Consider the following 16,043-nt stretch of genomic DNA (forward strand, 5'->3'; position numbering starts at 1 on the left):
ATTTTTTTTTTTTTAATGTCGAAATTCCTACTGATTATTATTTCCGAGGCTTCAAAGGATATGAAGTATTTTGTTTTTCAAATAAAAATTATTCATTTTGTATAAATGGCAGGTATTCAAAGTGATATAGCGCATCCCTAGTGCACAACTAGGGTTAACATTATATAGAAGTGAATTTTATTTTTTTTTACAATTTCTATAGTTTAATGATATTTGCTTGATTTTGGGTAAATATTTTGATGGTAAACAAATGAATGAGGATGATACGCAAAGATTTAAGTAACAACATGAAAAAACAGGGAATATCGAATAGCAGATTTTTCAATTTTATTTTTTATCAATAAATAATGAAAAAGAAAACATGAACAAAGACTATGCGTAAAATGTAATGGTACAACCCAATAATGCTATAATCACATGATAATCGTATGAAGATCACAATTAACATTATGGATCCAAAAAGAGGAAACACTAGCTTCTAAATAGATAATACATAAATATATAATTACATATTTAATTATATATATGTGAGATTAATATAGATAATTATCACAATATACATTTTAAAGCACAAAGTAAAGGCACATATACTATACGATTAGTTTTATCACTCGACGTGTTACGAATTTATCCATTTATTTTTTCATTCATCGAGAGTTGTTAAAGGTACAGAGAAGTTACATGATTACCAAATTTTTATACAATTTATAAAACTAAACTTTTTCAGACAGATTTCCCTCTTTTATCAGAAAATTCGGAATTTCTGCTTCTTTCTCTTGGAGCAACGGGAACTTCGAAGCTATTATGACTCAAGGAGGCATGTCTTCTAGGCTTTGGTATAGGATTTACGTCATCCAAAATTTCTGGTCTTTGTCTGATGGGTTCGGAAATGTGTAATTCAATAACTTTCACTGGTTCTTTAGGTGCTTCAATGGGTACGGGAGAATCTGTTAATTTGATAACATGAATATTCTTTTGCTCTCTAGGTAATTCTTTAAACTCGATCTTAACACCGTCTTTATTTATTTCGTTATCAACCATGTTTTGAAAAAAGTGTCTGCGATTAGCTAGAATGGATAATCGAGTATTCGAAGAACGATCCGCTTCTATATCGTCCAAGGTCTCGTCCGTTGAATCTCTCGATAAATTTTTCGATTCTAAAGCTTGAATTTGTCTTTCAATTTTCTTTATTTCCTCTTGAACGGAAAAACTGTCAGATCGCGACAGTCTATCAGCAGAGTCTCTTCTTCGAAGACATACATTCAATTCTTCTTTCGAATTCATTTCATTAACATCTTTAATTATTTCCATCTTATCCTCTTCCTTTCTGCAATATTCAATATCAATATCATTTTTCTTATTCGTTTGGTTTTCATGATTGACCGTCTCTTTGTCACTTGCCTCTTTGATTTCTTCCTCTTTTTGAATGATATCCGTTTCTTGCTTCTGTTCAACGGGTGAATCCTGATTTTCCTCCGATTCTACGTTTTGTTCAATCCTAATTTTTGCGTCCTCATCGCTTTTCGTATTTTCCAATGCGACAGGTTCTTCGACAACTCGTTCAGACTTTTCAATAACATTTTGTGTATTCGGTTCGTCTTTAGAAATTAACTGAACGCTACTTTCTGTATTCTCATCCGAAGTTTCTACCAATTCTTGACTCCTTTTTGTCATTTCATCAATATTCTCCGTGACTCTACTGATATCGATCGGTTCAGTAATTTGTAATTCCACGTTCGTAGTATCCGGAGTTTGTTTGATTTCGCTTTCCTATAAATACAAAACAAGAAAAAAGAAAAAGAAAATGAAAAATCATTCCGATTAATTTTTCTATACGTTCGTTATTTATTGCAAATTTTAATTTTTTTAACCCCCCGTAGTAGGCAACAAAATTATGGTTATGCAAAGCGTGTTGTATAACGCAGGGGGTTTAACAAATTTCTTTCTGACAGATGGCACTCGCAAGCGACATTATCGACCTACGAACTATGATACTTGGCTTTATACAGATGGTATATTTAATAATCGAATAAAAAAATGATAGCAGCATAATTTGCATGATTCTTATGTCAACATTTCAATTATTTTCAAAGATATTCAATCTTCAAATTATTTGTTATGTCGAGATAATAAAGATTTATTTGAAATCATGAGTAACTATATCAAAGCGTTGATTCAAGAGCTAAAATTAAATTATAAACGAAAGTTAAAATAGTAACGTGACGACAATGACGCGACAATAGTTTCATTTTAGCGAGGAAGTTCGCACAACATTCTTTTTTTTTATCACAATGTTGATGTGATCTGTTGATGTGAAATGATGAGACATTTTCGATTCTTAAATTGTACAAACTCACCTCTGGAGTTTCCAATTGTTCTGTGCGCCGTGGTGGCTGTGGTGCTCTACGTTTTTTTCGTCCGTAGCCGCTAGCGGTACTACCAATGGACACACAACTGTTTATAGATATATTTGATCTTCTTACGGAATCCTGTCCAAATCTTTTGAAAACATAATCTTCAGGAACATTTTCGTTCTCGTCTCTCAACGTAACGTCCCCTGACCTGCTAGTCTCTTCTTCCAAATCCAAATTACTCGTGTTTAGTCTCTGTGATGATCTGTTGCCAGATCTTCGGCTGAACAAAGAAAAAATGCGTTCGAAAGATTTCATAGAATGAGTCATGTATTATCGTACGATATTGTATGTTCATTATCTTACACTGGCGGTACTGGTGTTCTTTCGGAAGATTTTTCACGCAACGTGACCGTTCCATTTTCTTTTGATTCTTTATCTTCAAAATTTAATGGCGGTATTTTGTCTGTCGATCTTGGACTTACTTGGCCAAACCTATATAAAATAATTTTTAAATTTTTAATTAATAAAAATAATATATATATATATATATATATATATATATATATATATAAATCAAAAAGAGAAGACATTTTGTTCGAAACAAATTCTCTTTCTCTCTTCTCTTTCTTTCTTTTTCGAACCTTCTAGCTGGTGCTTTCGGAGTAAGATCACCCATAATGGACGCAGTCGTATCCTGAGGGCTCCCATCGTATATTCTGGCAGGATCTCCATTCACGGTGAGACTAGAACTATATCTGGAACCACTGTCCAACGTATATTTTCTTCTTCTCACTAGAGTTCCCAAGGCTTCATCAAATTCCTGCTGATCTTTCGAAATTCGTGGCGGTACAATTGGCCTATCGAAAGGCTCTCTTTTATACGTCGACGAAACTATAAGTTAAAGATTTATATCATTCAGAAAACGATAATATTTCATTGGATAATTTATAACATTGTTATTGAACGAATTATATATCTATATAAATATATCTATATACGAATGTACCTGTTATAATTGTCGATCTTTTTTCAGCTTGATCTGTTTCTTTTCGTTTACCAAAGAGTCCATTCCTGGGAAATAAAAATAAATTGGAAACATTATTAGGAACATTCTAATATCTTTAAAGTAAGAATCGATAGGTTTTTTAATAGGCAACTTAATTGTCCATTAAAACAGTACATTAATACAAAAAAAATACATTCAATGAATTATCATTAAGCGTCGTATCTAAAAATAAAGTTGTGACATAAGCTCGAACTTCGGTTCAATTCGTCATTTTTCCTTCGAATGAGATTTGGATCGTTCGTTTCTTGTATATTTGCGCGATGATAATTATGGCTGATAACCGCGAGAAAATAAAATATTCTTATCTATTGAAAGGCGAATTCCACTTTAGAAATATTGTTGGTTATAATCGATAGAAAATGAACTGTTTGTATGATTGCAATGAGAAGGAAATCTCAATGAAAATATTTTAACAAAATATTTTTAATAATTAACTCTTTCTCTCTCTCTCTCTCTCTCTCTCTCTCTCTCTAATATATAAAACGTACTCAGCATTGTTTATGAATTCTGTAAGGAAAAAGAAAAGGTTAAGCGAGTAATCGCTTCATCATATATATTATGAACGAAGGATGACGTCATGAAGAATAACATAATCTTACTTTATCCACTGATGCCAATGCAAACGAATACATTCAAATGTATTGAAGATATAAACAAATCTAAAAAGATGCAAAGGTATGCCGCTTTTTTACCAATGGAAATTCATTTTTATGTTGATTATTTCAAAGAAATAACGTATTCGAAGTAGCAAAATCATGGGCGCTAAAATTACAACGATTACGATCATCCTCATTCCCTGTAATAACGTTTCCTCTATCGTTCTAATCGTGTATCATAATGATACGTCAATGAGTATTCAATTGTCAAATTGTGCTATTTGCCTTTTAAAATGTTATAGAAAATTTCAGAATACGTTTGATCGGAACTTAATTTTATTTTGTATAAGGTCGCTATGTAAACGAAATAGAAAGAGTTAAGTAGGCAAGTTATTTGAAAAACTTGACAACACTGGCGCATAATTACAACTCGTACCGCATTTCTAAACTCTATTATTTAAATGCAACTAAACAAAACGAAATATCTTTAAATGGAATATTAATAATTTCTAAGTATTTAATTTTCATTATTTTTAATTAAACAATAAGCATTTTTGAAAAAATTATGAATGAATAGGACAAGGAAAATTAATTTTCATCATGTTTCATTTGCATCATCAAACGTCCAATATAAATCTTATGTCGAATGAAAGATAACGTCTAATTCTCTTTTATAGAGTTTTATGGATCAAACGATTAGATAAATGTCTTCTGCCAAATTAGAATCGACAACTTCATGAGACATAGTTCAACTTGACGTTTACAGTTCGCTATGTAACTTCGGTTATTTGTGTCGTTTGGGATGCGGCCAAATGCAGGTATTGCTATTTAATTCACGTGTCTCTATCGCATCATTACGCAGGTTCAAGTTCAACAAACTGATAAACAATCTTTCCTATTCTCTTGAATTTATTCGTATTAATATGATTCGAGTTAAAAAAAAAAAAAAAAAAAAATAAAAACACATCGAAGACGTATCTCAAAATGAGTAATATATATTCAAATATTATAAAAACAACAATTCCGAATCGAATTAATTAACGTGTTACATCCAAGACTCTTATTAATATGCTTGCAAAGGAAAATGTGTCTACGTGGAATATAAATTTAATTCCATGGCGATAAAAATCGGTGAACGTATTTTACGTGATCCGTAAAATTTTAATTTCACACTTGGCTATTATTGTCATACTATGAAAATCATCAGTGAAGATATATTAAGTGAAGTATCGTGTTATCGATGATAAGAAAAATATATACTATATATTTCTTTCTATACCTACCATGTTGATTTGATGGAAAAACTGTTGGATCTCTTTTTTCTGCTTCTCCCGAAGGTCCAAAATTTATGTTTTATCTCTTTGGGGGAAGCCGTGGTCTTGCTATTTTCACGTTGCAAACGTGGATGCGAGGAAGGAGGGCTTGTACCGTCGTCATTGAAAGGATTTAGATGCTCTGGATAATCGTAAATGGAAACGCTTGGACGTCTCGACATGATTTATACTTCCACTGTTCCCCTGACTTTTCAATTGAATTTCTTCGTCTTTACCATTAAAATGATAGGACGTAGATTCGAGAACTGTTCGGAGAATTCATCGAGTTCTCTTTATCATTCCCACGTCTCATTTACTTATCTTTCTGTAAAATAAAAGAAATTCTGTTATGGGTGTCGCGTCACGTCGATCAAATCATTTTTATAAGGAATATCTCGAGATCTTCATTCCGGAGAGATCACGATTTCTTCTCTGCGATTATTCCACTAAGATTCGATTATTGTTATTACAGGTTTGACACAGAGAAAGCAATTTAATTACGAGTTCTTCCGCGGAATTCATCTTGCATCATGAATAAAGTCCAACGTTTATTTTTAACCCATTACGCGAACTTAACGGTATGGAACCTGACGTCCGCTCGAAGTAGTCCTCGTATAGAATATTATTTTTTCTTTTTTTTCTTTGTTATTCCTTTTATATATAAGATACGATGTCACAAACTTTTTTTTTGTATTTAAAATGATGCTTCGGCAAATCGATATAAAATGTCAAAGCAAAATTATTGTTTATTTCTAACTAGCACCAGCGATGTCTCTCTGTTATCTTTACCCTGGATTCTTATTGATAAATAGCGGAAAAGAATATTACGCGAGCTTTGTATTGATAATATGAAGTAGAGAAAAAGGAAAAAGTAAAGAAAAAACTGGAATAAGGAAAATTTGTGCTTGTAAATAAAACGCATTATATAATCTATTATTTTATCCCAATAATGAAGAATTATTCGATTAATTATTAGATCGATTGATATTGACTAATATTTCTTGACTTAGATTCGGTTTGATATTGAATCTACCGAAATAAACTTGACATTTATTGTGAATTAATATCGATCAAACAAAGATTGAATTTTCTACGTAATTCTCATACATTGTATACAATATATATAGAGAGAATAGAGAGAATAGAATCGTTGAAGTACAATTGGTGGTTCAAATTGAACGACCTGTATTGACCAATTGAGAACGATTGACTACCGATATTTATGCATTAGAATCAACTTTATAAAGAGTTAATATGCTAAACATCCCATTGAAATATCCGGAATAGTAGTATAACGTTAACTCGATCAACGAATCAACATTCCTTAAGATTAAAACGCTTAACGAAACCAGAGCGAAAAAGAAAGTGCTTATATATGAGTATTTAACATTCTTAAAGACAGGAATATTATTTACCTACTTGGAATCGTGCCGGAGGAAGTATATAAAACAAATTATATCCTATAGGATGTATTGAATCGTTTTAGTTTCTTTCAGATATAAATCAATCCGAGATAATTTTACAGATGACATTAAAATAAAATAATATATGCAATTATAATAACACTTGTTTTCTTCGATACAGGTGCGTATATAAACAATTCTTAAACTATCGACCGTAGAATGAGGACACACGTATGTATTATGTGAATCGATGCTTGTGAAGACGAACTAACAAACGTAATTAGTTCAATTAGTTCAACGCGTTCGCAGTTCGTTTATGATCTCGTGTTCTCTTTGTAGATACGATAGACAATCGCTTAAAACACGTAACAACGTTCGATGGTTATGAATTTTTCTAAAGGACTTTTCTTCTCTTTTTATTCTTTATTCTTTTTCCTTTTTCTTTTATTTTTCTCTTTTTTGATTCCCCGTTATGTTGGTTGCACATTCGTTCATTTCAGGGTAACAGCAAGAAAGCATAACCACTTCTCTGTTTCTCTAGAACGACTAACTGAAAGACCACGTTATCTACGATTTCAAGATAAGCCTTTATCCCTCGCGAAAATTATACCATGTTATCTATCGAGTGCGTTATAAGTTCGATGCTTGCAGCGTGCTTTCGCGAACCTCTTTCTGTCCGCTCTTTTTTTTTGTTTTCTTTCTTTTTTTTCTTTTCTTTTTTTTTTTTTTTTTTATTTACAAAAAAAATAACTCAATATTCTCTTCGCATCTGGTTTACACATTTTCCAATTAGTTATGTTGTTTCTTCATGGAAGTAATGAGCGACATATGGCACGAGATAAAACGCTGAACTTCGACCAGGCTCTGTAGATCATTAGCATTATAATTGCAAGAAGATAATCGAATGGGATAAAATTATTCGTTAAGTAAAACGACGATCGAAATCGCCATGATGAAGTTACCAATCTAACGGGAATATTTGTGGTCGCGCAAAGCGTGCAAGTGTATGAATATATATTACATGTTCGCGCAATAAATAGAAAACGTATAACACCTCTAATGTGCGAAATGACGAGTACCTCCTGTATGCAACGTTGTTGAACATAACAGAAAAGGACCGTAAACATAAGTCTAATTATATAAGAAAAATGATTAGAGTAGACTTCGTAAAAAAAAAAAAAAAAAAAAAAAAAAGAAAGAGAAAGAAAAAACCTTGTGGTATTAGCACTATTGTTGCCTTTTTTTTTTTTTTTGAAATGTTGTAACATCAGATCGACTAAGACGTTTACATAGAAAGTTTCTCTTTGGCATTGCAAAAACTTAATCTTCTTTTTTTACAAACTATCAACCTTCTTCTAAAGCATGAAAAAGTCCGTAATGCAGTCTTATCGAAAAAAAAACCGATCGATTCTCTTTGCGCCATCGTGTCTCATATTAAGTGGTATGCAAAACTCGCGCCTATATAAACCATGAAATGCCTTTCGTCAACAATGAGATTAGATTAAATCCTCTTTACGCAATTAACTTTTATTCGTAAGATCTTCATCGCATCGAGTTTGTTAGAAATGGTTGAATTGGTTTACTCGAGAGAATATATATAACATAACGTGTGTGTTAATGTTCATGTATATACGAGCGTGTATATACCGAGCGAAAGAAAAGAAAATTCAAAAAAAAAAGAAAAAAGGAAGAAGAAGAAGAAGAGAAAAGAAAAAAAAGAGAAAAATGTAGTGATATAATGTAGTGACTAATTTGTAATTAACGAGGCACGAAGGAATGGTCTTTTAGATGCAAGTAGAAACACTGAGAAACTTTCTGGCATATGTCCAGCGAAACCACGTTGATCCGTTTTTTTTTTGTGAATATTTTGGGATCTCGAACGATTTACGAAATTATACGGGTTATTCGAATCCTCTTCGGATTATTATCTACATTTCATATATTGCACAGCGTGAAACTTTACGTGTACGAACATGTAGAACATTGACACGACTCTTTTAATCTTTCCAATATCAAAAAAAAAGTACATATCTCTATCTTCGATAATTTATGACTATTGAAAATGATATCTAATTTTATGATACTATAAAAGAAATGAAATAAAAACAACTTGGTGATACTCCATTCGTCTGGTTATATTGATCGGCCCAATAACGTTCTGCAATTTTCCCGTATCTTCGTGAAATCACGATCTCACAATTCGTAGACACGCCACACGAGAGCCAAAGTCTTTAACAGTGAAAATATTTCACGGGAGCTTTCGTGACACGATCTTAAGTAAGTCACGTAGGTACACGTCAGGGGTTCTCAAATTAGAAATTCGAAGGTCAATAAAAACGTGAAGAAAAGTCGTTCATATCGAGGCAATCTTTTTTTTCTCTCTCTTTTTTTTTCTTCTTTTTTTTTTTTATCGAAAGCTCGTAACGTGATAAGAGGCTAAGCTCTAGACCGAAAAGCTTGTCATCGTGTCTAAATTTATCTGGCGACCTTTCGAAACATCATTCATCGTTGTCTTTCTCTTTTGAATGCCTATGATCGTACATCATCTCTGTGAAATTTACGTCGTTAAATTCGACGTCTGTGTACGCGAAATTGTTCGAGTCTTGTTATAGAATTCAAAACAGTTTCTAATAAATTATCTTGGTGAATCCCGATCGCGGTGAAGAATATAAACATATATATATACATATATATATATATATATATATATATATATATATACACATACACACACACATACATATCTCACGAATGAGAAACTCTGTTCAGTATAAAAATAGAATCCTAATATACAGTTTCCTTTGCTGGAGGTCGAACGATCGAAAACGAATTCGGAAATAATTTTATCGCAAATGAATTCCATCGAGCCAGTCGTATTCTTAATGACTCTTTACAATATTCATAAGTCGAACGACCTAAAAAGTTTTTTTTTTCTTTCTCTTTTTTCTTTTTTCCTTTTCTTTTCTTTTGTAGTTCTTGACGATCGCTGAGTAAGCAACGTGATGCATACATGCCTTACATAAATTTGTACTCGATAGTACAATAGATAACAAGTACTTGAAAACAAATCGTTTCTCATGACAGATTTAACGTTTATAGAAATCTTATCGAATATTATAGATTATTTACGATGCTTTTGCAATGATATTTATTTGTTAATATAAATGATAATGTTTGGAAAAGAGATTAAAATTTTCAGGATCCTTTGCCAATCCTCCAGTAAATTTGTATATATTAATATTAAACAAAGACATATTATGCGTTCTAATGAAGGTTTAACAAGACTGGCTATCTTAACGATATCAGAATCACTCTCTTTTCTCTTTCACTTGGAACGACAACAGGCGTATATGATAGGAAGAAAGAGTAAAAGGCTGGGTCCTTGAATGAAACGAAGGACGTTTCTCATTAGCTCGAAAAATAACTATACAAAATGACACTTTTCTTCTTTAATCGAGTCATCACAATAAAACGTGATAAAAGATCATATTTTTGCATGAAATTAATTTCATCGTTGACTTAACGTTGTTTAATAAATGCGACGTCTCATAAACGTTAATTCATTCATTTAATTTGCATGTACAATGTTTTTTTCCTTTTTCTTACATTGCCTTTGCGACACTAATTATTAAATCATCGTACACAACACGTGCGTCCAACGAAATAGCATACCAACGATAACAAAAGTTTCATAAGATCGATTTAACGGATAGAATATCTACTTCTACGTCTTTACACTATTATAATATATATCGTTAAAAAAAGGAATGCAATTTCAAACGAGATTTATTTATTCCACATGTTCGAAGAACTCGTCATGATGAACTAACAGGTACTCAAGATAATCTACAAATAAACTAGCAATTATCTTGATGATTACTGTAAGTTAAAATATTGAAATTAAAGTTCTATTGAAAGTTATCACATGTAAATGTTTAATATCAGATGGTAACATCAATAAACAGAAAAATAGAAAAGTCATGAAAAGCTTCGAATTCTTAGTTTCTCTTATCGGCTTTATCGTCCGAACGGAGCACGTTTTAAATAACCACGAAATAATAGTTTCAAATATCGGAAAGATAATATCGTAAATATTATATCATCTTTTACTGCTTAAAGAAATAAGGAAAAACTTACGTAAGTGAGAGCATAGGTGTTATTACTACTTGGAATCGACACTAGAGAAAACAAAATAGGTAAAACTCGTCGATTGGAGAACACCACAATAATTGGGAACACTTGTCAAGGAATGAGTGACCTTGTTGTTAGGAAATAAAAAAAAAAAAGAAAGAAAAAATACGTAAATTCACGATAATAAATGACTAATGTAAAATGTAAAATTATAAAGAAAAAATGCAAAAGATACGATCGCGACGAGGTATAACGCGCGACTACCGCACAACTCGAGAGTGTTTGAGCTCGTGAACGTTCGGTTCGAGTTCGGTCGTAGTCGAATAGTAACGAAAGTTCGCGACTATAATGTCACTTGTTATTGGAGGAGCTCACTATTGGATGGTAAGTTTGAAATTTCAAACTGCTTCGTTGGCTGTTACGCCGATATTAAATAATTCTCATTGTTCGCCATTGTGTCGATTATATCAAATAAATAATAAAAGTAAAACTTGTATTCGATTGATTTGAAATAATCGTAAAAGTTTTTTAAATACGAAATATACGCAGTATTCGATGTCAATGAAAAATTTTTTTTTATAATTGTTTAGCTATTTGTTAAATGAAGTTGATAAAAATTTGCAATGTTATTAAACATAATTGTATTGTATTAGAAATATTAGTTCGTGCTGACTAATGATAACAGAATGCACGTGCAAGAGGCGCAGCGTACAAGCATTTGTTAGGCGTGTAGGCGTTATGGGTACTGTCATAGAAAGTTGCGTGAAAAAAAGAACCGACACGTGGGCAAAGCATTGCGTTATGATACGATTTATGTTGGACGAGGTGTTACGATATGTTTTTCTTTTCCTGCATATACCGAGACAAACTGAAAATAACAAATTACAAATACTTTTCAGGATAGTTGGACAACTTTGATCTTACACGAATCAGGGATTCTTTGTAGTAACATTTTATCTTGAATTCCATCTTGATTTCGTTCTATGCGAATTATATCGTAATACCGATAAGGTATATCTTATCGAATTTATTCTACGTTTACAAGAGGAATAAATGAAGGTGAAAAAAAGAGTCTTTAATATTGTGAAAAAAAAAAGAAAGAAAGAAAGAAAAAGAGATTTCATTTCGAATTTATAATCGATTTATATACCGTTGAAACAATTCTATCTTGATCATTATGAGAAAATACATTTTAGTGAGATGAGTATTGAGCATCGCATAGCTCGCGATCCTGTGATGCGACTTTGAAAGGACGACAAGAACTTCTTTTGATCATTAGATTTTATTACAGTATAATTCAGGCATTGTGAGAGACCATAATGGGGATGGCTTTCAAGAGTACCGTCTGCAATGAGACCGCCGATTTGAAATAATTATAAAATGATCTCGATGCGGAACGATATAGGAAGTTTATTGTACCCAAAGCTTTCATAACAATTTATAAATCTGTCCAGCCGATCGAATTAAAACCGTAACCTCCCACGACGTGCTAATTCGTATTCTACTTCATCTAATTATTTTCTTTTTTTCTAATACTATCGTAATACTATCTAACGAGTAGCTTATAGAAATAACGATCGTTACACCCTTCGACTTTCTTTCCTGAATATTATTACAATTATTTCTATTAAAAGTTTTTCGATATTTTTGTATTCATTTATAGACAATAAACAATAAGTTTATTTTAATCTTTTCGAAACACTATCGCGAACACTTTCGAATAAATTTTTTAAACTTTTTTATTGGTATATTTATATTTCGTCTACTATTGTTTGCAATCGAATTATATGTATTGTATTACATTAATGGAACGATCCGTGATGTGACCCATTTGCATGGGCTTGGCTCAACTACTCAAGACTGACCGCGTTAAACTGCGTTATCAAGTGTAACATCCATTAGCATCCGTGCAACGAATCTTAAACGACTACAGTCGAATACATTTAATAAAATAACATAGATTTTTGTTCCATTATCGTAATAATATCGAAATAGACATGACATTAATTAAATGGTTTTTCGTATAAAAATTTTATTAGGATTCTTATCCATTCGGTGAGAAAGAAAAAAACAAATAAAGAAAAAAAAATAAAGAGAGAGAGAGAGAGAGAGAGAGAGAAAAAAAGAAAGAAAAAATACGAAAGGCACGCAAAATCTAAAAAAGGTCGAACGAAAAGCGCCGTCGGTGTCATCGGTGTAATAATTGTTATGTAACATGACGTAGAAATCGAGAGCGGCTACTATGAAGCACGAATACGTGACTTTGTCGACGGCCACGATAAGTGACACGATATGCAAATTTAAATGGAGGAAGATCCGTTCGTTAAACGCGTCGAAGGTCTCGCTTACGAACCTACGCGAATTTTTTGAACTTTGTCTTAAAGATGAATTGCCGCAAGTATTGTCGTTGAAATTCACTAAGGTGACATTCACTAAGGGTTAAATGATAACGCAATTCAAATGGGAAATACTCTTGTACAGGAATCTTTTTTACAAAACATATATTGTCTCTTCGTCGTATCCCTTTAACAAGATTAAAAATTGATACAAAACGTACGTCAAATCAATATTTCCTACTTGCGATTTAAACGAAAATTTAACAAACTTGATATTTATACGTAAAATTAATTAGATAATTGCTTACCCATATTTTTTGTTTTCCACGATTTTTTCCACATAACAAAATATCTATTGAGATAAACTTCCTCTTACACATCGAACTTTTAGTTCAATGGTAAAAATAATATTACACTTTTTAAAAATTAATTACATAATTCACATTGATATAACCGCGCTTCTTTTTTAAATGTCTTTTAAAAATGACGAGATAAATCGACAGAGTGACCATCTATTGGTATTTTTAAAAATTAATTACTTCTTCCTCTACTCTGTAGATATTGCAGACGTAGCGTCAGCCATCTTACATTTACTATTTCATTTTTAACAATTATTATAAACATTTTTTTAAGATTATTAACGGAAGAAAAGAAATCTCTCTCTCTCTCTCCCTCTCTCTCTCTCTCTCTCTCTCTATATATATATATATATATATATATATATATATATATATATGCGTGTGTGTATGTGTGTGTGTATATATATATATATATATATATATATATACGTAACCTCCTTGCAACTTTAAATTTCCATTTGACTGTATAAACGACAAAGGATTCCTAGCTATTAAGTGAAATATCAATTTTCAAGTAGGGAAAATGCAATTGTATCGTATGGCCATATTGCGATTATTCGTGCCCTCTGTCCGATTTTATGCCTAATCGGAATTCGAAATTCCTGTCAATTCCAGTTTTCTAACCTTTACAACGGATGTCCCGGTATTTTGTAGTTTCAAATTCAGTCCTTCATTAGTAATAGTTTAATCGCGTAAAATAATATGATGTCGCGGTCTGTACGAGCAGAGACTCGTAGTCGTGCTAAAGATGACATTAAACGTGTAATGCAAGTTGTTGATAAAGTTCGTCATTGGTAAATGTTTTCATGAACTGTATTTTATGTGTGTTTGTGAAAAAAATACTTTCGTGTATTGTACATAAAAAATAATTTCTTATTAACAATCAATTATCCAAAGTAAATAAAAGTTAATATGTTAAAGAAAATTTTTAATAAAACATGTAGTATAATTTATCTCTAAAATTAAATGTTATTTATTATAAAGAAGTTTAGATTGTATTCTACATAATTCTTTAAATTTATTTATATAAACAAATAATATTTAATTTTTATAGGGAAAAGAAGTGGGTAACGATAGGGGAAACAACTATGAAAATTTATAAATGGGTACCTATTTCGACCCTTGACCAGGTACCATAATTAAATTGTAATAAAAGTATTACAAAATAATTTTCAATTGAATATTTTTAATTTCATATTATTATATTTTGTATTTCAATTGAAATATAAAATATTTTTTAGAAGAAAAAGGGAAAAACTGGATCAGATAAGGAAAATGGTTTACCTAGGAAAGGAGGAATAGATAATTCTAATTCAAATTTTGGCCTAACAGAAGACTCAAATACATGTAAGAGAATTTATCATAAAAGTAAATAATGAAGTGGTTATTAATTAATGATAATTAAATTTCTGAATGCAACAGGTTTTTCCACCGTTAGTGATTCTCAAGGATTAACCGACTTTTCAGCACATTTAGGATTTTCTGAAGATTCTAATTCTCAAAATAGTGAACCAACACCTAAGAGGTTAAAGACTGATTAAAAATTATACTCGCATATACAAATTGAAGAATGAAATGTTTAATAATTTTTTAATTTCACAAATCTGCACATAACAGGTTTACATTAAAAAAATAATCTCTTAGATACATGGAATAAACACTGTTTAGAGAATTCTATACTTCGTGAGTTTATATGGCACGAAGTGTTTTCTAAATGAATGAAAAAATAGGAAAATTTCTTCTTATATTTCATTTATATTTAGCAAAATCTATTTGATAATGTATCATACAAGAAGCTATATCTTGAAGACATTTTAAATTATGTAAAGTAAGTTTTATTTTTTTACATATAAATTTATTAAATGAATTTTCTAAGTGAATTTAAATAATAGGATCAATAATATTTTGATTTAGTAGAACAATTTTTACTGAATGTGCAATCCATTTACTAGCATTCAAATTTTTTGTTATAATAAAAAAGAAAAACAAATCATTAATGGCCAAATTGTATCTCAAATGTATTGTACATTCAGAATGATTGCAGTATTATATTGTTTTTGCAATAAATCATGTTCTACGTAATTCAAATGCAGTGCTTAAAAAATCTTTCTTCAAAAAACTCAGAATCTAAGATTGTGTAAAATATAATATTTTAAAACACATGCGTATTATTTTTTAAATTAATAACTTTGAAATGAGAATGTATTATTATACTTCATTGTACATATTTCAAACATCGTGTTACACGTCGATTAAGATTTTAAGGTCACTTGCATTCCTTCACATTTTATTATAGCACCGTGACATGTACAAAATAAGCTTTCTCTCATAAATAAAATAGAGCAAATCATGTGTATCAATGTTTTAATAGGATTTTTGGGTTATCTAAGTACTCTCATTAAATTTTTATAATTTTTCAATAGTATTTATTTTCAAATATATTTATTATCAATAATATTGACTGAGGTTTGATATTAGGCATTAA

The 16,043-nt window shown here is 30.9% G+C and overlaps 2 protein-coding genes across 5 annotated transcripts; one reads left to right on the plus strand and one right to left on the minus strand.

Annotated features, from left to right (window-relative positions):
* Window positions 1-407: 407 nt before the first annotated feature.
* Window positions 408-11,131, minus strand: LOC118447538 (uncharacterized). Of its 4 annotated transcripts, none has more exons than XM_085657803.1 (7): window positions 6,749-7,266; window positions 5,300-5,654; window positions 3,361-3,425; window positions 2,996-3,245; window positions 2,718-2,846; window positions 2,358-2,634; window positions 414-1,770 (listed from the first exon to the last, which is right to left on the minus strand). In XM_085657803.1, the coding sequence occupies exons 2-7, from the start codon at window positions 5,509-5,511 to the stop codon at window positions 724-726; spliced, it is 1,980 nt and encodes a 659-aa protein (XP_085513929.1). In that variant the 5' UTR covers window positions 5,512-5,654; window positions 6,749-7,266; the 3' UTR covers window positions 414-723. The 4 variants fall into 4 exon arrangements, with proteins under 4 accessions (XP_035735484.2, XP_085513929.1, XP_085513925.1 ...); XM_085657799.1 differs by having other exon boundaries at window positions 6,745-7,266; XM_035879590.2 differs by lacking the exon at window positions 6,749-7,266 and adding an exon at window positions 10,870-11,130 and having other exon boundaries at window positions 415-1,770.
* A 2,866-nt stretch (window positions 11,132-13,997) lies between these two features.
* On the plus strand, window positions 13,998-15,950 carry BCL7-like (chromatin remodeling complex subunit BCL7B-like protein). The gene is made up of 4 exons (XM_035879636.2): window positions 13,998-14,352; window positions 14,613-14,688; window positions 14,800-14,905; window positions 14,981-15,950. The coding sequence occupies exons 1-4, from the start codon at window positions 14,261-14,263 to the stop codon at window positions 15,097-15,099; spliced, it is 393 nt and encodes a 130-aa protein (XP_035735529.1). The 5' UTR covers window positions 13,998-14,260; the 3' UTR covers window positions 15,100-15,950.
* Window positions 15,951-16,043: the final 93 nt, after the last annotated feature.

The sequence above is a fragment of the Vespa mandarinia genome, chromosome 1 (assembly GCF_050613455.1).
Source record: "Vespa mandarinia isolate Hongniang chromosome 1, ASM5061345v1, whole genome shotgun sequence".
NCBI classification, from domain to species: Eukaryota; Metazoa; Arthropoda; class Insecta; order Hymenoptera; family Vespidae; genus Vespa; species Vespa mandarinia.

What these genes read in the sequence shown, in the direction of transcription:
- LOC118447538 (XM_085657803.1), bottom strand. Translation starts at nt 5,511, where the DNA reads ATGTCGAGACGTCCAAGCGTTTCCATTTACGATTATCCAGAGCATCTA. An exon ending in AAGATCGACAATTATAACAG is followed by an intron (nt 3,246 to 3,360) that starts GTACATTCGTAT and finishes TTTAACTTATAG; the next exon opens with TTTCGTCGACGTATAAAAGA. An exon ending in AACAATTGGAAACTCCAGAG is followed by an intron (nt 1,771 to 2,357) that starts GTGAGTTTGTAC and finishes TTGTATTTATAG; the next exon opens with GAAAGCGAAATCAAACAAAC.
- BCL7-like (XM_035879636.2), top strand. Translation starts at nt 14,261, where the DNA reads ATGATGTCGCGGTCTGTACGAGCAGAGACTCGTAGTCGTGCTAAAGAT. An exon ending in CTATTTCGACCCTTGACCAG is followed by an intron (nt 14,689 to 14,799) that starts GTACCATAATTA and finishes AATATTTTTTAG; the next exon opens with AAGAAAAAGGGAAAAACTGG. An exon ending in AACAGAAGACTCAAATACAT is followed by an intron (nt 14,906 to 14,980) that starts GTAAGAGAATTT and finishes TGAATGCAACAG; the next exon opens with GTTTTTCCACCGTTAGTGAT.